This window comes from Phacochoerus africanus, chromosome 10 (assembly GCF_016906955.1).
Source record: "Phacochoerus africanus isolate WHEZ1 chromosome 10, ROS_Pafr_v1, whole genome shotgun sequence".
NCBI lineage: Eukaryota > Metazoa > Chordata > Mammalia > Artiodactyla > Suidae > Phacochoerus > Phacochoerus africanus.
The window spans coordinates 37,462,471-37,485,389 of record NC_062553.1 but is presented as its reverse complement, the minus strand read 5'-3'; the positions used below and the strand labels follow the sequence as shown (position 1 = coordinate 37,485,389).

Here is a 22,919-nt window from a genome sequence, read left to right as displayed (position 1 = left end):
AAGTAGGATTCCATCCACCAGCAACCTGGACTGCTTCAGCATTCCAGAGACCACCTGCAATTTTATACATCTTTTTGTACTCTTCTGTATGTGTGTGCATATAGAACATTCAAAAAGTGGTCTTGACATGTTTCACGTTATTCATCTCTTGTTCTGTATAAGCCTACTGAGAATGTAAAATCCAGCAGCTGAATTGTAGTCATAACTGTACGAACCTTTAAGAATATGCATCAGTTTTGTTAGAACTATAGGTACCTAACAACTTATGGACAACTTAACGTTCAGTGAAATGTACATAGTGTATTTTAAATAACCCTTAATACAAATATAAAGGCATAATTTTTTTTTAATGGATATAAAAGATGGAAACAAGCCCCAGGAAATTGTTTCCCACTACAACTAGTTGGCACCCAGGTTCCCCACCAATCAAAATTGACTTGTATTATACCTCATTCTTAACAAGAATATGGTCTTTTATGTTAGATGACAGCTCTCTGATTAGTCTGAAATCAGAGGGTGCTTGTAAGTCTCAGCTCACTCATCGACTGTCCAAGGAAAACTTTAGCCCTGGTAAGAGTGCAAGGATGTTTAATGTCTAAAGCACATTTTGGGAATCTGAACTAATTCTTTAATACATCTTTTGGGGTAAATTATGTTGCAAAATGTATACTGTTAATTAATTTTTCTTGGCTACTAGGAGCAAATTTGGGTTCCCCCATGGTGAAATACGCTGAATGCTAACGTGCAACAGACCACAACAGCTTGTGCAACTTATGTAAGAGTTATTCACTTGTAAATGAGACCTTTTAAAAGCTTCATACAGATCCAAAATCTCTTTCCCCTGAGGGCCAGATGGGTTTCAAAATTCAGAATTTAAAAATATTTTTAGGAGTTACCATAATGGCGCTGTGGAAACAAATCTGACTAGGAACCGTGAGGTTGTGGGTTTGATCCCTGGCTCAGTGGGTTAAGGATCTGGTGTTGTCATGAGCTGTGGTGTAGGTCGAAGACACAGCTCAGATCCTGCGTTGCTGTGGTGTAGGCCAGCACCTGTAGCTCCTATTCAACCCCTAGCCTGGGAACATCCATATGCTGTATGACCCTAAAGAGCAAAAAACAAAGTTTAAGACATGATATTAAAAAGTTTAGCACCCATTAATAAAATCTATTCATATTTTTGTGGTGAAATATATGAATAATTTTGTTAAATAAACAGACTTACCTCTATTTAAGACATTGAATTTGTGCCTAATTACGAAACTTTTTCAGTTTTCAGAGGTCTTGGGATTGTACAATTGTGGATAGGAGATTTTGAACCCATAACATGAAGACTCAAGACCTTTCTTTACTCATGTGTAGAGACACTTTATATCTTGGACACTGAACTTTTTCTTAACTCTTGGACTCATTCTTTTTATCCTTAGATTCGAATCCTGTATTTACAAGTAAATATGTCCTAAATTTTTATTTATCAGCAAGATGGTGTTCTCAAGGAATGCATGCGAGCTGCTATGCAGATAACAGATAATATGACATCACTGATTTTCCATATAAGGTCAAAAAATATTCTGGTAAAAGGTATGCTTTGGGATTTTCCTTCTGAGTTCTGGTACCAATTATTGTTGCATTTGGTGAATACCTATACGAGTGATGACAGCTTTTTGTATATGTTGCTTATTAAACAGTTTATTTTTTTAAAAAAAATTGTAAGAAAGCAGAAAGCTACCTCCATTAGCCATGTGGGATTTTGAATGTTCTAAAATCAGTCTGTATAAAACAGTCTGTATAACTAGACCATCTGCAACAATATAAGAAGGCTACTGAAAATGTGAGACCAGGAAAGGAGCAGCAGATAGAAGAGTAGGCCCTGAGAATAATAGCTGAATAGTCATTGGGATGACCTTGATATAGACACGGAACATTAGCATGGGGATTTCATAAAGGGAATTCTGGAGGGCTGACAATTTTCAGATGAATAGATACAAAATTTTAAAAGAACTCAGCAAGAATACATGATTTTATAATAATACCTGGCAGTTTGGGTAGCAACTGGTTTCTTTGTTCCAACCAAAGCCAGCATACATGATTTGTAACAGCAATTAACTTGGTATAGCCATTCCTGTCCTAAAATGTATTAAATATTAATTTTTCTAAGAACGTCATAGAAAATTCCTGAGAACCACCTGTATCAGTCTCACTACACAATATCTCATTTTTAGAGGCTGCACAACCAGAAAAATTGTAGGGTACTCTCAAGACTACAAACCCTCAAATGGTCTCCTGAAGACTCTTTGAAACTGATTGTCTCATCTGGATCAGGCTATTGTCAGTTTTAGAATACAGGAAATTGCCAAATGGGTTCTAGACTCGACTGATTCTGTCTTCCTTACCAACATTCTGTATCTGTTTCTCAACTGACAACATTTGCACAGAGGCAGACCTCATAAAGTCTTCTTTTGACTGGAAGCGGAGAGAACACATCTCTGTGGACCCCTGGGACCCCCGGTGCCCCTTCCGAATGAAGGCTCCACCTTGGGAGAACACTGAAATGAGCAGAAAATAAAATAAATATTTGTCTCAAATGAATCTCCTTGAAAATGTCTGCATTTCTAAGGCAATTAAAATGCTTTCACAAAAATCCAAAAAGTTTCATAAAAGCATTTGATTCTGAATTAAATATTTCACTTCTTTAAACTCTGTACAGGCCCAACTTTAACCTCCTTTAAAAATGTATGTACAAACATACAGCAAAGGTCATCACTTTAGCTTTTCTGAGCTCAAGAACAAGATGCTCTTGTCCCTTAAGGAAAAATCCAAGTCATTCTTGCTTGGTAGAGGAGCCTCTTCAAAGTCCCCATTCCACACTTGAAGGAACACTTGGAACTCCAAGGAGGGTATCCTACTTTTTCAGTTGTTTGAGGGTCCAGCCATCCCTGAGACCTTAGTTTTAGAGGAGTCTGAGTCTATAGCAGTTTCACATACAGCTAAGTTTCCATGCTCAAAAACACAAGAAGTTGAAGACATCACTGTAAAGACAGCAGGAGGGTCCGAAATGGGTATTCTCTCTGACTTGGCAGCTGAGTAGTCAGCACACTTAGATGTCACTGGATCCATCTTTCCAGCCCCTCTCCACTTCTTGAGAGCTTCCTTCCTCTCCTCGGCAGTCAGTCTGTCAAAGTGCTTAGCCCTCAGAATTGGAGATGGAAACAGGGATCCCTGAAGAACTCTGTATATAAATCTAGATTACAAGAAGCAATACAGAATTACATTCACTTCAAATGCATTAAGGAACACAAGAAATACCAATTAGAAAATGTAAAGGATCTGGTGGCCCGTCTTGAGGTAAAGTGGGAGGAAAAGTGAACTATAAAGTAGAGATAATAACAATATTAAATTAATATTTTTAAAGCACTGAGAAAATAAATATGTAAAAGCAGAGATACCAATAGAGCTGCATCAGAGGCTTAATGATAAGTTAGATGAGATAATATACAACACACAGAGTACTGGCATAATAAGTATGTTTTTAAATGCTAGGTGTTAGTTTCCTACCATGTGGCTATTATAACAAATTACCACAAACTTGTCCCTTTCAGTCCAAGCTGGCAATAATTATGCTGCTATAGAAGTCTCAAAAACCTTGTGGGTCTCCAGTGTATGTCATAGGTGTTTATGCCATAAAATAGAGGGTCCTCCATAGATCTTTCCTGTTTATCCCATCTCCTTTCTTGGTGGCTGCTGAGATGGTTGAGAGGATCAATGAGTCACACCCCTAGTCTCTTCAGCACTAGCAAAAGGCTGTCCAGCCAAACTCTTAGCCTTCTCTCTAGTACAATAGCCAATCTTCTAATAGCCAATCTTCTCAATAGCCAATCTTCTAATTTTTACAACTTTTGAAATATGGATAGGCTGAGAATTTCCTGAATCTAGTTCCTTTGTACTTAACAGTACTTCCCTCCATCGTTCCTCTTACGTTTAACTATAAGCAGCAAGAAGAAACCAGAACAAACCTTCAACTCTTTGCTTAGGAAACTCCTCGGCTAAATATCCAAGCTCATCCTTGAAAAATTCTGCTTTCCACATAGCAGTAGAACATAATTCAAGTAAGTTTTCTGCCACTTTACTGCAAAAATCTGCTTTCCTCAAATTCCAGTAAATTGTTACTCATTCCTTCGAAGACCTCACTAGCAGAGCCTTTAACATTCATATTTCTAGCAACTACCTGTTTATGACCATTCATGTATTTTCTAAAATGATATGGCTTTCTTTACCCATGCTTCCTACTTTTCTTCTGAATTCTCATCAGCAGGCACTTTAATGTCCATATTTCTACTGACAGCTTGATTAAGGGAATACAGTATTTTTGTATCATGTGTCTTAAAATTCTTCCAACCTCTGCCCATCATCTAATTTCAAGGCCACTTTTACATTTTTAGGTAGTAGCAGTACCTAAAAATATCAGTACCATCTTCCTGATATCAAAGTCTGTATTAGTTTTCTATGGCTGCTGTAACAAATTATCATAAATTTGATGGCTTAGAACCAACAAAACCTTATTCTCTCACAGTTCTGTCAGCCAAAAATTCTGAAATAAGTTTCACTGAAAAAAAAAAAATCAAGGTGGTGGAAAGGCCAGTTCCCTTCTAAAGGTGCCAGAGAATTCATTCCTTGCTGCTTCTGGCTTCTGGCATTCCTTGGCTTGTGACCAAGGGCTCGCTGCTACCATGGCCAAAGTGCTTCCTCCTCTTCTGTCTGAGTCAAATATCCCCCTGCCTCTCTCTTATGAAGACACTTGTGATGGCATTAGAGCCCACAGAGATAATCCAGGATAACCTCTCTGTCTCAAGACCCTTATCTTAATTATATCTACAAATTCCTTTTTTACCACATGAGCAGAAAAAACCCTAAAAAACCACCCTCCAAGAGAGAAACACAATGGCAGAGGAGAAGAACTCAAGCTCACCTCCTCTCATGGAAACATCAAAATCACAACTAACTGCTGAACAACAATCAACAAAATAGACTGGAAGCTACCAAAAAAGATATCCTACACCCAAAGACAAAGAAGAAGCCACAATGAGATGGTAGGAGGGGTACTTTCACAATATCAGCAATCCTATACCCACTGGGTATAGGACTGGAAAATAACTGAATTGCAGAAGCTCTACCACAGGTGTGAGTTCAAGACCCCACATCAGGTTCCTGAGCCTAGGCATCTGGAATTTAGAGGAGCAGCCCTTGTACCATTTGGTGTTGAAGGCTAGTGGGGCTGGAGTATAGGAGCTCTACAGGACTGGGGAGAAAAAGACTCTGCCCTTGGAGGATGCACACAGGGTTTCATGTGCACTGGATCCCAGGGCAAAGCAAAGACTCTGTAAGAATCTGGGTCAGACCTGTGGGTCTTAGAGGGTCTCCTGGGACAGCAGGGGGCAGCTATGACTCACTGTGGGGGCAGGACATAGGAGGCAAAGGTCTCAGGAATAATCATTGGTGTGAGCTCTCCTGGAGGCTATCATTTTGGAAAAATCTGGCCCTACTCATCAGGGCTGAGAAGCCTCAGGCCAAACAATAAACAGAGTGGGAACACAGACCCACCCGTCAGCAAACAGGTTATGTAAAGTCCTCCCTGGCACACATCCATCTCTAATCACACTCAGAGAAAAACCCCCATGCACCAGAGGAAAAAGAATTAGCTCCACCTACCAGGGGGCAGGCAACAGACACTCTCATCAGGAAGCCTGCCACAAGTCCCTGTATCAATTTCACCTACAAGGGGAAGACACAAAAAGCAAGAGAGGCTACAACCCTGTAGCCTGCAAAAAGGAGACCACACCAAAAGCTTTACAAAATGAAAAGGCAGAGAAATATGAGCCATGTGAAGGAACAAGACAAAACCCCAGAAGAACAGTTAAGTGAAGTAGAGATAAGCAACCTACATGAAAAAGACTTTAGAATAATGATATTAAAGATAATCTAAGGTCTCAGAAAAAAAAATGGAGGCAAAGGGATTTCTCATCATGGCTCAGTGGTTAACAAATCTGACTAGGAACCATGGGGTTACAGGTTTGATCCCTGGCCTTATTCAGTGGGTTAAGAATCCAGTGTTGCCATAAGCTGTGGTGTAGGTCGCAGACATAGCTCAGATCTTGCATTGCTGTGGCTCTGGCATAGGCTCAGATTAGACCCCTAGCCTGGGAACTTCCATATGCTATGGGAGTGGCCCTAGAAAAGGCAAAAAGACAAAAAAAAAGGAGGCAAAGATCAATCAATTACAAGAAACATTTAGCAAGGAAATAGAAGATTTAAAGATTAAATAAGCAGAGATAAAAAACACGGTAACAGAAATAAAAATTCACTAGAAGGAATCAATAGCAGAATACAGGAGGCAGAAGAATTAATAAGTGAGGTTGAAGACAGACTGATGGAAATCTCTGACATGGAACAGAATAAAGAAAATAATGAAAAGAAATAAGGACAGTCTAAGAGAACTTTGGGACAACTTTAAATGCACCAATATTCACATTATAGGGGAGCCAGAGGATAAGAGAGAAAGGGATGGAGAAAATATTTGAAGAGATAATAACTGAAAACTCCCCTAACATGGGAAAGGAATCACTCACTTAAATCTAGGAAGCACAATGAATACCATATAGAATAAACCCAAGGAGGAATACCCCAAGACATATATTAATCAAACTAACCAAAATTAAAGACATAAAGAAAATGTTGAAAGGAGCTAGGGAAAAGCAAAAATAGCATACAAGGGAACCCTCATAAGGTTATCAGCTGATTTTTCAGCAGAAATTCTGCAGGCCAGAAGGGAGTGGCACAATATAAAAGTGATGAAAGGAAAAAAAAAAATCTAAAACCAAGAACACTCTACCCAGTAAGGCTTTCATTCAGATTTGAAGGAAAAGTCAAAAGCTTTACAGATAAGCAAAAGCTAGGAGAATTCAGCACCCACCAAACCAGCATTACAACAATTAAAAAGGAACTTCTCTAAGTGGAAAAGAAAAGGCCCCAACTAGGAACAATAAAATTATGAATGAGGGAATTCCTGTTGTGGGTCATCAGAATAATAACCTGACCAGCATCCATGAGGATTCAGGTTCAATCTCTGGACTTACTCAGTGAGCTAAGGATCCAGTGTTGCTGCAAGCTGCAGCACTGGCTCAGATATGGCATTACTGTGGCTGTGAGATAGGCTGGCAGTTGCAGCTCCCATTAAACTTCCAGCCCAGAAACTTCCATATGCCATAGGTGTGGTCCTAAAAAAAAAAAAAAGGAAAAAAATACAAATGAGAGCTCAATGGTAAAGGCAAACATAAAGTAAAGAAAGGAAATCATCCACGCACAAATATGAGATAAAAACTAGCAACAGTGAGGAGGGTACAAATACAGAATATTGGAGATGCATTTGCAGTTAAGAGACAAACAATTTAAAACAACTGTGTGTGTGTGTGTGTGTGTGTATAGAGAGGGATTTATATCAAAAGCTCATGGTAACTGGAAACCAAAAATCTACAATAGATACACATGCAAAAAAGAAAAATCTATCCAAACACAACTCTAAAGATAGTCATCAAATACAAGAGAACAAAAGGGAAAGGGAAGAAAAAAGACTCACAAAAACAAATCCAAAACAATTAAAATGGCAATAAGAACATATGTATCAATAATTACCTTAAATGTAAATGGACTAAATGCTCCAACCAAAAGCCAGAGACTGGCTGAGTTGATACAATATATGTGCTGTCTAAAAAAGACCTGCATCAGTTCTGGGGACATATACAAAGTGAGAGTGAGAGGATAGAAGAAGATAGTCCATACAAACAGAAATTTAAAGAAAGTTGGAGTAGCAATACTCGTATCGGACAAGTTAGAATTTAAAATAAAGATGGTTACAAGAGACAAAGAAGGGTATTACATAATGATCAAAGGATCAATACAAGATATAACAATTGTAAATATAGATGCACCCAACGTAGAAGCACCTCGATATATAAGACAACTGCTAACAGCCACAAAAGGAGAAATTGACAATAACATAATAATATTGGAGGACTTACCACAATGGACAGATCATCAAGATAGAAAATCAACAAAGAAACACAGGCCTTAAAAAATGCATTAGACCAGATGAATTTAACGGACTTTCAACATTCCATCTGAAAACAGCAGAATACACATTCTTCTTAAGTGCACATGGAACATTCTCTAGGATAGATCACATTCTGGGCCACAAAACAAGCCTTGGTAAATTTAAGAAAATTGAAATCATATCAAGCATCTTTTCCAACCATAACATGCTAAGACCAGAAATCAACTACAAGAGGGAAAAAAAACTGCAAAAAAACACAACATGTGGAGACTAAATAATACACTACTAAATAACCAATGGATCACTGAAAAAATCAAAAAGGAAATAAAAAAAATACCTAGAGACAAATGACAATGAAGACACAATGATCTAAAACCTACGGGATGTGGCGGAAGCAGTTCTAAGATGGAAGTTTATAGCAATACAAGTCTACCTCAGGAGACTAGAAAAACATCAAATAAGCAACTTAAACTTACATGTACAGCAACCAGAGAAAGAACAAACAAAATCCAAAGTTAGTAGAAGGAAATAATAAATATCAGAGCAGAAATAAATGAACAAGAAATGAACAAAACAGAAGAAAAAAAATCAGTGAAACCAAAAGCTGGTTCTTTGAAAAGATGAGAAGAACTGATAAAGCCTTAGCCAGATTCTTGAAGAAAAAAAGGGAAAAGGCTCAAATCATTAAAATCAGAAATGAAAAAGGAGGAGTTCCCATCGTGGAGCAGTGGAAGCAAGTCTGACTAGGAACCATGAGGTTGTGGGTTTGATCTCTGCCCTTGCTCAGTGGGTTAAGGATCTGGTATTGCCATGCGCTGTGGTATAGGTTTCAGTCATGGCTCGGATCCAGCATTGCTATGGCTGTGGTGTAGGCTGGTGGCAACAGCTCTGACTTGACCCCTAGCCTGGGAACCTCCATATGCCACAAGTGTGGCCTTTAAAGAGAAAAAAGAAATGAAAAAGAAGAAATTACAATGGACATCACAGAAATACAAAGGATCATAAGAGACTACTATATGCAACTATATGCCAATAAAACGGAAAACCTAGAAGAAATGGACAAATTCTTAGAAAGGTACAATCTTCTAAGACTGAACCAGGAAGAAAAAGAAAAGATGAAAGGACCAATCAGAAGTACTGAAATTCAAACTGTGATTCAAAAGCTTCCAAGAAATCAATGTCTAGGACTGGATGGCTTCACTGGAGAATTCTAGCAAATATTTAGAGAAGTGTTAACACCTATCCTTCTGAGACTTCCAAAAACTGCAGAGGAAACAACACTCCCAAACATATTCTAAGAGGCCAAAATCACTGTGATACCAAAACCAAAGATACTACAAAAAAAGAAAATTACAGGCCAATATCACTGATGAACATAGATGCAAAAACCCTCAACAAAATACTAGCAAACCAAATCCAGCAATACATTAAAAGCATGATACATCATGATCGAGTGGGAATTATCCCAAGGATGCAAGGATTTTTCAATATCTGCAAATCAATCAGTGTGATACACCACATTAACAAATTGAAGAATATAAACCACTTGATCATCTCAATAGATGCAAAAAAGCTTTTGACAAAATCCAACATCCATTTCTGATAATAACCCCTCTAGAAAGTGGGCATAGAGGGAACCTACCTCTACGTAATAGATGCCATATATGACAAACCCACAACTAACATCATTCTCAACAATGAAAAGCTGAAGAATTCCCTCTAAGATCAGGAACAATAAAAGAATGTCCACTTGCCCTACTTTTACTCAACAAAATTTTGGGAGTCTTAGCCATGGCAATTAGAGAAGAACAAGAAATAAAAGAACTATCACTCTTTGCAGATGATATGCACACAGAAAATTCTAAAGAGGCTATCAGAAAACTATAGCTCATCAATGAATTTGGTAAAATTGCAGGATAAAAAATTAATACATAGCAACCCATGCATTTCTATACATTAACAATGAAAGATCAGAAAAAGAAATGAGGGGAACAATCCCATTTACCATCACACCGAAAAAAAAAAAAACACCCAAAAAACAAACAAACAAAAAACAAAACCTAGGAATAAACCTACCTAAAGAGGCAAAAGACCTGTACCTCTGAAAACCATGAGACACTAGTGAAATAAATCAAAGATGACACAAACAGATGGAAAGATATACCATGCTCTTGGATTGGAACAATCAATATTGTCAAAATAACTACTACCCAAGGCAATCTACAGATTCAATGCAATCTCTATCAAATCACCAATGACCTTTTTCACAGAATGAGAACATATATTTTTAAAATTTCTATGGAAACACAAAATACCCTGAATAGCTAAAGTAATCCTGAGGGAAAAAAAAAATGGAACTGGAGGAAACAGGATCCCTGACCTCAGATTATATTACAAAACTACAGTCATCATACAGTGTGGTACTGAAACAAAAATAGAAATACAGATCAACAGAACAGGACAGAAAGCCCAAAAATAAACCCAAGCATCTATGGTCAATTAATCTATGACAAAGGAGGCAAGAATATACAATGGAGAAAAGACTGTCTCTTCAAAAAGATGGTTCTGGGAAAACTGGACAGCTACATGTTAAGAGAATGCTATTAGAACATTCTCTAACACTATACACAAAAATAAACTCAAAATGGATTAAAGACCTAAATATAAGACTGGATACCATAAAACACTTAGAGAAAAACACATAAAACACTCTGACATAAACTACAACAATTGTCTTCAGAGATCCAACCCCTAGAGCAATGAAAATAGAAACAAAAATATACAAATGGGGCCTAATTAAACTTAAAAGCTTTTGCATAGCAAAGGAGACCATGAACAAAACAAATATACAACCCACAGAATGGAAGAAAATATTTGCAAATGAAGTGACTGACAAGGGATTCATCTCCAAAGTATACAAACAAGTCATGCAGCTCAATATCAAAAAAAAAAAAATCAAAAAAATGGGAAGATCTAAAGAGACATTTCTCCAAAGAAAACATACAAATTGCCAAATAACACTCGAAAGATGCTCAACATTGCTAATTATCAGAGAAATGCAAATCAAAATTACAATGAGGTACTACCTTACACCAGCCAGAATGGCCATCATCAAAATGCCTACAAACGATCAATGCTGAAGAGGCAAGAAGAAAAAAGAACACTTACACTGTTTTTTGGAATATAAATTGGCACAACCACTATAGAAAACAGTATGGGGGTTCCTCAAAAAACTAAAAATAGAATTACCATACAATCCAGCAATCCCACTCCTGGGCATCTATCCAAAGAAAACCGTAATTTGAAAAGATATATGTACCCTAATGTTTATTGCAGTACTATTTTCAATGCTACCACAAAGAAGCAATCTAAATGTCCACTGACAGAGGGCTGGATAAAGAAGATGTGGTATATATATACAATGGAATATTACTCAGCCATAAAAACAAAGGAAATAATGCCATTTGTAGCAACAAGGATGTACCTAGAGATTATCATACTCAGTGAAGTTATTAGACAGCGAAAGACAAACATCATGCTTTCACTTATATGTGGAATCTAAAAGAAGGATACAAATGAATTTATTTGCAGGACAAAAACTGACACAGACTTTGAAAGCAAACTTATGGTTACCAAAGGGGACAGATAATGTGGGAAGGGATGGACTGGGGTTTGGGATTGGCACATACACACTGAGGTGTATTGAATGATTGACCAACTGGGACCTGCTGTATAGCACAGGGAACTCTAACCAATATTCTGTGATAATCAATATAGGGAAAGAATCTGAAAAAGAATGGATGTATGTACATGTATAACTAAGTCACTTTGTTGTACAGCAGAAATTATCATAACACTGTAAATCAACTACAAGAAAACTTTTAAAAAATGCCCCCCCCCCCAAAAAAAAAACATTAACAGCCTTCAGGGATTAGGGTGTTGATGTGTTTTAGGGGGTCATTTTTTCAGCTCATCACTATCAGAACTGTACTGTTAATGCTCTTGGAGGTATTTTTTTTTCAGGCTTTAACTTTTGGGGAATTATTTCTTCATAAATTCTACAAGTTCATCTGTCAGTTTTCAATCCGAAAGCTGGTAATAAGAATGAACACTACAGAAGCATCTCAGGTTAACAGTCCTACTGTTATGTATACAACTATAAAAGGAGAATGACTCAGTAACAAAGGGTTTGTGTCCATTATGCCTTATGATGGTGTTACAGACTAGGGTTGGCAAACTTTTGTCCAGCCGGTCAGATAGTAATATCTCAGGCTTTGCAAGTCAGGTAACCTTTATTGGAACTATTCAGTGTTCCTGTCATAGTGCAAAAGAACCACAGATAGTAAGTAAATTACTGAGTATGTCTGTGTCCCAATAAAACTTTATTTACAAAACAGGCAGTGTGCCAAATTGACCTGTGAGCTAATTTGTCAACTCTGTTAGACAATAATATGAAATTGCCATTGTGATGCTCCTATTATGTTTAAAAGGGGAGCACAACTATTTGCTTACAGTGTTTCTAGCTAAACAGATTTTATAAAACTATAGAGAGGAAGAACTTTAAAGAGTTCAAAGAATCTATAGATTATAAACCCATGCATACTTCTTGCCCATTTCCATCCTATGCAATATGAGACATCGAGTTCAATTAAAATGGGAAAAATAAGTGAAATCAAAGAAGGGAGGTATAGTCTTCAGTGCTTACAGACTGTAGTAGAGACTGATACGTGTCTTTTAGTACCCCTTTTCCCCTTCTTTTTAGAAACCTCCTGCTTTTAGCCACTCAGAGTCTACATACTCAGGTTTTAGTTAATGGGATGTGAGCAATGATGTGCCACATCTGGATCATGCCAATACAAAGAAGAACAAAAAAGAGGAAGGCTAGAAAACTGTTCTTTCCCATCTGCTCTTTCTGCCTCATGCAGGCAGTGAGAAAGGGATGCAGCGACCAAGACTGGATGAAACAATGCTGTCCTATCCCCATGGACTATCAACCAGACCAGAACATTTCTTGAGAGAGAAATAAAGCTTTCCGTTTGCTTAAGCCATTTCTGTTCTCTGGTAAAAGAGTTAAAAACCAGTATTTTAACAAGTACACAGACAGACTTCTCTATTCCTCAACAGGATGGTGTACCATCCACTCTCAGTAGCTGCTTAAAGAATTCTAAGCCTGGAGGTCCTGTTGTGGTTCAGCAGTAATGAACCCAACTAGTATCCATGAGGATGTGGGTTTGACCCCTGGCTTTGCTCAGTGGGGTAATCTGGCATTGCTGTGAGCAGTGGTGTGGGTTGCTGATGCAGCTTGGGTCTAGCATTGCTGTGGCTGTGGTGTAGGCTGGCAGCTACAGCTCTAATTAGACCCCTAGCCTGGGAACCTCCATATGCCACAAGCGTGGCCCTAAAAAGCAAAAAAAAAAAAAAAAAAAAAAAATTCTAAGCCTATGATTTCACTTACTCTCCTGATGAAAATACAAATGCCATACCTGGGCAGAAGAGCAACACAGGTTGTGAGAACACAAACTAAGTAGAACACTGGATCCAGCATGTGTGCCTGCATAATCCAGTAGGGATTGGATGGTGGGTTGCAAGTTACACACATGGCTCCAAAAGCCAAGGCGAAGAGAAAATAACACAAGATGCTCCCAACGATGACCAGCATGTGGATCCAAGTCTGCAAAACAAGAAGAGCAGGGGAAATGAACAAGCTCTCTCTGAGAGTTCTGCAGCCTGGCAAAATCTGCTCTGTTGAAGAGCTGTCACATGTAAGCAGTGGGTGACTGCTGTTAACAAACCTTGGTGAGCAAAATGCCAAATATTGAAGAGATAAGCCAAGAGCATCTTCGTGAATAATTCATATCACTGTTTAAACCTATAAAGCTAAGTCAGCTGCCAAAAAGTCATGTGGATGACTGGTTCTTTTGCATTGTTTGGATTTTCTCCTTACTGTTTTCAGAGTCACTCATTGGTCTGTTTCTTCATTACTCCAGTGAACCTCAAACTTTATTCCTTTAAGGAGGTGGTAGACATTACTGCGACCCATCATTTTCTCATTCTCTTCCCCTAATAAGCATTTGGGCAGTTCCTGTCGTGGCTCAGTGGTTAACAAACCTGACTAGCATCCACGAGGACCTGGGTTTGATCCCTGGCCTTGATCCGTGGGTCAAGGATCTGGTGCTGCTATGAGCTCTGGTGTAGGTTGCAGATGCAGCTTGGATTCTGCATTGCTGTGGCTGTGGCGTAGGTGGGTGGCTATAGATCCGATGTGACCCCTAGCCTGGGAATTTCCATATGCAGTGGGTGTGGCCCTAAAAAGATTAAAAAAAACCTAAAACCAAGCATATGGGAGGACTGTATTTCTCCACCCCCCTGAAATTCAGCATGGCCACACATCTTGCTTTGACGAATAAAGTGTGAATGGAAAAGATGTGTAAAACTTTCAAGTCAGAGGCAAGGAACAGCTGCTGTGCAATTTTCCATGCTGTCTCCTTTCTTTCCATGTTGACCAAGGAGTTCTTCTTGGGGATAATTCCAGGTGGTATCGTGACAAGACACAGCCTGGGTGACAGAGCCACCCCTCAGAGGACAACCTCTCTAGAGCTGTCTGGAACCTTAGTAACTTTACATGAGCAAGAAGTAAATCCCTGTATCACACTATAACTTATTCACCTTCATATCTCCATAGAGCTTGCACTATTATTTTTCTTAACATTTTGCTGTAAACTGTCCCACTCTTTAATAACTTTATTTAGAAAGAAAAGCAAGGAGTTCCTGTCGTGGTGCAGTAGTTAACGAATCCGACTAGGAACCATGAGGTTGCGGGTTCGGTCCCTGCCCTTGCTCAGTGGGTTAGCGATCCGGTGTTGCCGTGAGCTGTGGTGTAGGTCGTAGATGCGGCTCGGATCCTGCGTTGCTGTGGCTCTGGCGTAGGTTGGCAGCTACGGCTCCAATTAGACCCCTAGCCTGGGAACCTCCATATGCCACAGGAGCGGCCCGAGAAATGGCAAAAAGACAGGAAAAAAAAAAAAAAAAAAAAGCAGATCACTACTTTCAATGTACTATCAGCATTACCTGTCATTAACAGTGCAGAGTCTGGGGTCTGACCTATGTTTGTTATGAAGGGAAATTAGCAAGAGTTATTGCGATAAAACATAACAGCCCCAAACAGGCTGCTATTTTGATGTCATGCAATGTACAAAAGAGAATTGCCCTCGTGTTATATGGTAGGTTATGCAGTATTATTTAGAGCCATGTACAGTATCACCCAAAGTCATTGTGTATACCATGTGGTACATGTTACTCTTTCAGGGGAAGCATTGCTTTATTAATCTTTTTTTATTTTCTAAGGCTATCATTTTCAAGCAAGATCCAATTTTCTCCGATTTCCTCTTCACCTTGCAACGTACTTCCCCAGGGCAGATGTCTTAACGAGAGTCACAGAGACTGCTCACTTTCTGTAAACATGCACAAAATGCTCAGAAAATGCTGGCTAAATCTTTAATTTCAATTCTTATCCTCTAAAACAATGATTTTTTTTTTCTTTCTCAACTGTCCTTCCTTCCCACAGAGCCCTATTGCCTGAAATTTTTTCCTTCCAAGATGTGCTTTTGGGAAGTGAGATGTGACTCGATGGAGTTGACACATTTAAATCAATGGGACAATGGGTAAAAAAAAAAAACACCAGGGAGATGGGAGAGGTGGCAATGAGATGGTGAGCAAAGGCGTGAAGGGAAACCAATTCAAATTCTCAGAATAGTCAACTCCTACTGACAAGTGACCTCCCAAGGTCATGAGTACTAGCCTCCCCTGGTGTGACAATTCTTTAATGATTCACCCTTTACACACAGCAGTCACTGCTCTTGGCACCCAGCTTTTACTCCGCTTCTCTTAGTGCGGACACTCAGCATCAGGCACAATCTTGGCGAAATATTTCTCCTCTTGCTAGAGCCTCTGGAGCCAAGGAAATAGAAATCTGTCAGCAGAGGCTGAACTTGGGAGACCACGAACAAGGCAAGGGCAGAAAAGAAAATGGGGCCAATCCAGACCCGAGGACCATCCCCACCCACCTGCTCAAGGTTTCCAACTCCTAGATCTCCAGAGCCATTCTGGATCCCCAGGATATATATTTTTTTTACTTGTTTTAGATGATTCTCCAATATATTTTTAATAGCTTTCCTATTTGCTCAGGTTAGCCAAAATAGATTGCTGTGGCTCACAACCACTGAACCCAAGTGGATATTTGACATGTTAGAGCCTGCAGAACATTCATCAGTGTCAGAACGTAAGACGCTTCCTTAGGCAGCAGTGAAAAATACCTACATAATTGCTTAAAAACGTAAACTGATATTTGAACAAGCCCAAATATTTTAGTTACAGAATTCCCTTTGCTCTTCCCATCTGGTGTTTGCAGATATTAACCTTTTACAACAATTTAGGCTTGTAAGGTTTGGTTACAGCCAGTTATAAGCAAAGCAAGTGATGTCGAAAATATTCAGCTCGACTTGCGACTGTAAATAATCTCATAACATAACCTCAGATCACATTTAAAACAAGAATTCATTTGGCTGTTTTCCCGTTTCAAATGCATCACCACCAGGATGTTAAATATACCCCAAACATTGGTTAGTCATTTAATCACTCATTTATTCATTCAAGTATTTTTTGAACACCTACTATGTGCCTGTCTTGACCTACATACAGTGGTGAACAAAATAAACATGAACCTTGTCCTCAGATTATAGTCTAATGTAGAAGAGAAACATGAACAAAATAATCATAATTAATTATAATCCTAGGATTATGAATAAAAAAAGGATGGTATGAAAAAATGGATGTTAGGGAAGGGCTCTTGGGGAAGCAGCTTTTTTGCTGAAACCTAAAATGACACTTGAGCTGGGTAACGTGCAGAGATCTAAAAAGGAGCTAGGAATATTTTCATCAGAGGATATGGTCAATGCCAAGGCCCTGACATGGTAATGAGTTTATTGCAGCTAAGAAACTGGAGGAGGGACAGTGTGGTTCTAGCCTATAAATATGTGGAAATGAGGTTGGAGAGAGAGAGAAGGCATCACTACATGAAGCCTATCAGGCCATCTTAGGATTTTTAGATTTTATTCCAGGTACCATAAGAAGCCACTGAGGGGTTGTACCCAAAGGAGAGCAAAAATGTCTGGTGCATATTTCTTTTTTGTCTTTTTTTTTTTGCCTTTTTCTAGGGTTCCCAGGCTAGGGATCTAATCCCACCTGTTGCCTCCGGCCTACGCCACAGCCACAGCAATGCCAATCCGAGCTGTGTCTGCAACCTACACCACAGCTCATGGCAATGCAGGATCGTTAACCCACTGAGCAAGGCCAGGGATCGAACCCTCAACCTCATGGTTCCTAGTCGGATTCGTTAACCACTGAGCCACGATGGGAGCTCCTGATTCATATTTCAAAAGGATGACTCTGATCGTGTTGTAGAGAGGGCCAGGGAGTCAACCGTAGGAGGTGGAAAGACGAGGGAGGCTATAACCATGGTTCAGGGAGAGATGACAGTGAGGCTTTGCCTACAGCAGAGACAATGACAGTGGAAGTGAGAGAGCAGCATATATCATCACAGAGGCAGTTTATTCTCCAGACATGGGTAGGATGGTCTTCTCCTGCAAAGGAGAATTTACAGCAAAGTGCTCTTTATCTGAATTCCACGTATTAGCTTTGCTGCAGAGCCACCCTGCCATTTTTATGAGAAGACTTAACTTTATCATTAACTCAGCAACTAAGTTTGAAAAAAAAACACCTTAGAATTAAATGAATGGGAAACATTCTGGAAGCAGATGAAGATACATTTTTTTGGTATTATGAGAAAAGCATAAAATCATCACTTACAAAAGTCAGTATACCCGGATTTATAAAAACACCTGTTTTTCTTTTAGTTGAAAGGCATCAGCTAGGTCTGGAAGAACGCCAGCCATAGAAGGGTAATTGTTTCTCCAGCTTGACTCACCTCTATGAACCAGCCACACCATGGAAACCGCCAAGGGGACCAGGCAGGGGTTCTCCATGACTGTACATCAACCTCAGCATAATGGTACTCAACAATCACCAAGAGTAGCTGTGAATTACCCTTCTTCAATGGGGTCATGACTCTTCTCATCACCACTGGTCTTCTAGGCAGGAGCATGTTTCCCCACCAATAGTTTCAGGCTGCTTCAGAGGCAGGAAAACTACTCACCAAACTCTTGCTTTCAATGACCAGATGGAGGAGAATGATGAAGAGAGCAGCTGTGTTCAGGGGGTTCCCGAATGCAAAGATGTCAATGTCTGAGCTCTGGTAGGTCTACGGAGAGAGGGTAAGAGTTGGTGACCTCTTACTCAGCAGTGTGAGTTTCACTTAACAGAGCTGCAAACCTTTGAAGCAGGTACTATGGCTAACCTGAGTATATACCACTATTAACAAATATCCATCCTTCTCACATGTAAATGTCTTCAAGTCCTTAAAGTATTCTTCAAATGACACTATTTTCTGATCTTTGACAATTCTAGTATTTCTATTCTAATTATACTTCAGACTGCCTCATCCATACTCCTCTTGAAATGGGACCGGCATATGCCATTATTATATACGAAATAGATGGTCAGTGGGGACCTGCTGTACAGCACAAGGAACTCTACTCAATATTCTGTGATAACCTACCTAGGAAAAGAATCTGAAAAAAAAAAGGATATGTTTATATATATATATATCTGCATCACTGTGTTGTACACCAGAAATTAACACATTGTGAATCAACCATATGTCCATGAAACTTTAAAAAATGAAAAGAAATGCAGTGTACCTAGAATATTCTAACTGGGTGAGTGCAAATAACTTTAATTGAATAAAGAATAACAATTCTTCCCTTAGAGACGATTACCTTTCTCCTTCTTATTGCTGAACTTTTGTTAACCATCCATGATCGAATTAATATTTTCTTCCAGGAAGAAATGTGTGGATGGACAACTGTATTGTGCTGCTTTGTGCTTGGTGATGGCCTAAAATTTTTAAATTAATTTTACACAGTCTTTGCTTGCTTGGTCACATATCTTCCATTCTTTACCTGTGTAACATATTGGTGGGGTTTTTTTTTGCTTTTTTTTTAGTTTTGGGGAGAGCACTTAAATTCAATATTCTGAATGTCATCGTGATAGAATTAGCCTAGTGTTAACTAACAATAGCATTTCTATTTTACTCTGCCTCTCTGATTCTGACTCCTCTCATCATATGGTGGACCTCCAATTTTATTCAAGTCATTGATGAAAACTGTCAATCAGTACCTATACCTAGAAAAAGAGACCCAAGAGGACTCAGCTAGGAACCTCTCTCCAAATTTAACCTATTTGGGAGGGGTGTTATAGTCAGTTAATAATCGACTTGATTGTGTGAGCAATCTACCCTAATATACCTAATTCTCTATGCCGATACCAGTGACAAAGTATAAAGAAGCATCATTACTTCATTAACAACAAACCCTTTGAGGGAACAAGGACTTACATAGTAAGGCACAAAGAAGCAGACCAGGCTTTGATAAAAGGCATCCAACAGGGTGATCCAGAAGGTGTGGGGTAAGTATGCCTAAAAATGAAACAGATATTGGGGAGGGAGCAAGATTAACGAGGGTCAAAGTGAAATCATAGAACAACACAAACCAGTGCTTGTTTTTGCTTCTCTGAGAGAAAACTCTATTCCTTTAATTCTCTCACTCACAAAACAGGTAGGATTTGTAAATAGTTGTGTAGGAATGAAGGGTGATAATTGAATAAGTTCACAGGTGAAAGAGAAAAATCACTGAAGAAACTTCAGCTTGTTTTGCTTTTCTCATTGGAACAATCTTAAATCTGCCTGAAACAGGGATAGCAGTATTATCACTTCCTATTGACCACGTTTCAAAAACTTCTCCAAATTCATCCACTTCTCTCCCCTTTACTTCTTTCATTCCAATTTACCACCAACTCTCTATGAATGACTGGAGAGCCATCCACCCGCCTCTTGGCTTATTCTCTTGGCCCTAAACCAGTCTTCCCATAGCGGCCAGTTTTAAAAAACGTAAATCAGGTCATCTCCCTAATTAATCAAACTGGCCCCCCTCCCAAACCCCAATGACTTTCACAGTGTTTCCAATACAATCTAAATTCTTTCCCATGGCCTATAAGGTCCTTCGTGGTCCGCCCACTGAAGCCCCTGCTCTCCTGGGTCACCCCGCCCCCTCCTCCCACCCTCCTTCACCATCCTCCCCACAGACTTCATCCTATTTCTCAAATATGCTACATCCATTCCTTCCTTGGGGCTTAACCTGTGCTGTTGTTTCTGCCAGAAATTCTTTCCTGCTCTTCCCAATCAGCTCCTTACTATTCCTATCCTGACTTAAAGATCACTTCCTCATAGAGGCATAGACCCCTGGATCAGTCTAAATGTCAAGCCTTTAATCATTTACTTCCACGGCCTCCTGAGAAGTCTCTCACCACCATCAGAAATATTTCCTTGGAGTTCCTGTGTGGTGCAGTGGGAATGAATCCGACTAGGAACCATGAGGTTGTGGGTTTGACCCCTGGCCTTGCTCAATGGGTTAATGATCCGGCGTTGCCATGAGCTGTGGTGTAGGTGGCAGACATGGCTTGGATCCAGTGTTGCTGTGGCTGTGGAGCCGGCTGGCAGCTGTAGCTCTGATTTGACCCCTAGCCTGGGAACCTCCATAGGCTGCAGGTGCAGCCCTAAAAAAAAACAAACAACAATGACAAAGAAATATTTCCTTAAAGATTTCCTATGTTCTCTCAATGGAGTGCAAACTTCATAGAGTAGGACTTGGGTTCTTTTATTCAAGTGATTAAAACCATGTCTGGTACATAGCAGGTACTTCACGACTATCTGTTGGCTTAATCAACTATTGTCATATAACTTTTCATGTGCTCAATTGCTTCCTACCACATCTTCTAGAAAGAGAGAGAAAGATCAAGTAGACACACTAGTCAAGTGGTGGAAAACAGGTTTTCACAAGAGATAACTCTGATGAATGATAATCTCTGTGCAGAAGGCTCCATTTAGACCCATTCAGGAAGGCTGGAGTGCTGCAGGTTATAAGTGATGTCTGCCATGGACAAAAACAGCAACACACATATCACATCCCTTAACTAGCCTTCCCTTTTCTTAAGGTGTTCATAGTCTTATTCCCTTTCAAATGCAAAAAGAGGCTAACATTTCCTTGAAAATGTCTAATGGTCTCCTGAAGAACTAATCTTTAAAAATATACAAACTCGCCATATACCTTCTTCCATTCTTCAAAAGACTATACTTGGAAGTTTTACACCTATCCTTTTTTTCTTTTTTATCCCTGTCCTCTGCAAAATTAAAGCAATGAAGATTCATCATTTCCAGTCTACTTTTCCCTGTATTTTCTTTTACAATTCTTTTCACTGGAAATGAATCTTCTACCTGGCCCTTCTTCACGCAAGTGTCCATAAAGTCTTAATGGTGCACAATCGATTCTAACAAAGCACAACCAAATGGTGGAAGAGAATGTGGCAGAGTCAAAGGGGCAACAAAAATGTCACCGGATAAGAGAGAGAACAATTTAGAATAAGTTAAAATACAGCTTCCGGCTTCTGGGGGAGCAGAGGGTGTTCAAAAAACCGAGCACCAAAAGGTAACAAGTACACTTTCTCTTTGGTCATGTGAGTGGGGGGGCTTGGGAGTAGAGAAGGGTCAAGGGTAAGACAAATGAGAGAATAAAGGGAGTAACTCATGGGATCTCCTGGAAACTGAGAGGGAAAATCTGGACATGAAGTAAAAGCCAGGAAAGAAGACTGTGTGGGTGATGGAGAGATGGGCAACACTATTGCTTCTTGGAAAGGATGCCTCTGACTGCAGCCTTCCAGACCCATCTCCTTTCAAGGAGGGAGATGCTATAACCCTGGAAAGTATATTTAAGGACAAAGACAGGAAATGGCCCAAGTATAAAAATGAATTTGCGTGGAGGCCAAGTTCAAAGAAAGGACAACTCTTCTGGAAGGTAACGTCAATGAAATCCATCACCTTTTATCAGTGGACACATATTGGAAATCTGCTCACTCTTACCGTGTATTATAAAACTGGCCGGCTTGCTAGAATAGTGTGTGCAAAAGATAGCATGTTTCAACAACAGGAAGCAATGACCTCAACTCTTCTAAGACCAATTACAATCTTCAGGCTGTACAAATAGGCTTTTGAAACATCAGCTATAAAAAACTTTCAGAATCTCCCTTTTACTCCTCTTTCCCCAATGAATGTGGAATTCAACTCAGGCCTAGGGCACAGAACAACCTTCATTAATATCAACCACACATTCCTGCACCCTCGCCTTGAACTTTTAAGTTGGACTGGACGTTTTTAGGAAGACCCCATGTGGTTCTTTGACCTGAATGGGCTGGATGACATTAAAGGATTGTAAGGATTTCTACTTGCCTGGAAGCTGACTTTTCCTCTGTGTTGGCTGCTCCATGAGCCTAAGGACATTAAATTACTCTCTAGTCTGGAAAGGCAGTTTAAGACAGAATAAAGCTGGATTGACAAAAACAAGTCATTTTATTGATTTTATTTTTTTCTTCTTCCAGCTGCACTTGCAGCATGTGGAAGTTCCTAGGCTAGAGGTCAAGTCAGTACTGCAGCGGCAGGCCTACACCACAACTGTAGCAACACTGGATCCAAGTCAAATTTGTAACCTACACCACAGTTTGTGGCAACACTAGATCCTTAACCCACTGAGAGGGGCCAGGAATCAAACCCAAATCCTATGGAGATTATGCTGAGTTCTTAACCCACTGAACCACA

The 22,919-nt window shown here is 39.5% G+C and overlaps 1 protein-coding gene across 1 annotated transcript in view; it reads right to left on the bottom strand.

Moving 5' to 3' along the window:
• Positions 1-1,999: 1,999 nt before the first annotated feature.
• The window catches only part of ATP10D (ATPase phospholipid transporting 10D (putative)), a 122,062-nt gene continuing 101,142 nt past the window's right edge, over positions 2,000-22,919 (bottom strand). Inside the window, 4 exon segments of the mRNA XM_047797955.1 lie at positions 2,000-3,238; positions 13,585-13,772; positions 18,312-18,416; positions 19,611-19,691. Of these exon segments, the coding sequence (XP_047653911.1) occupies positions 2,908-3,238; positions 13,585-13,772; positions 18,312-18,416; positions 19,611-19,691 (705 nt within the window). The 3' untranslated portion in view covers positions 2,000-2,907.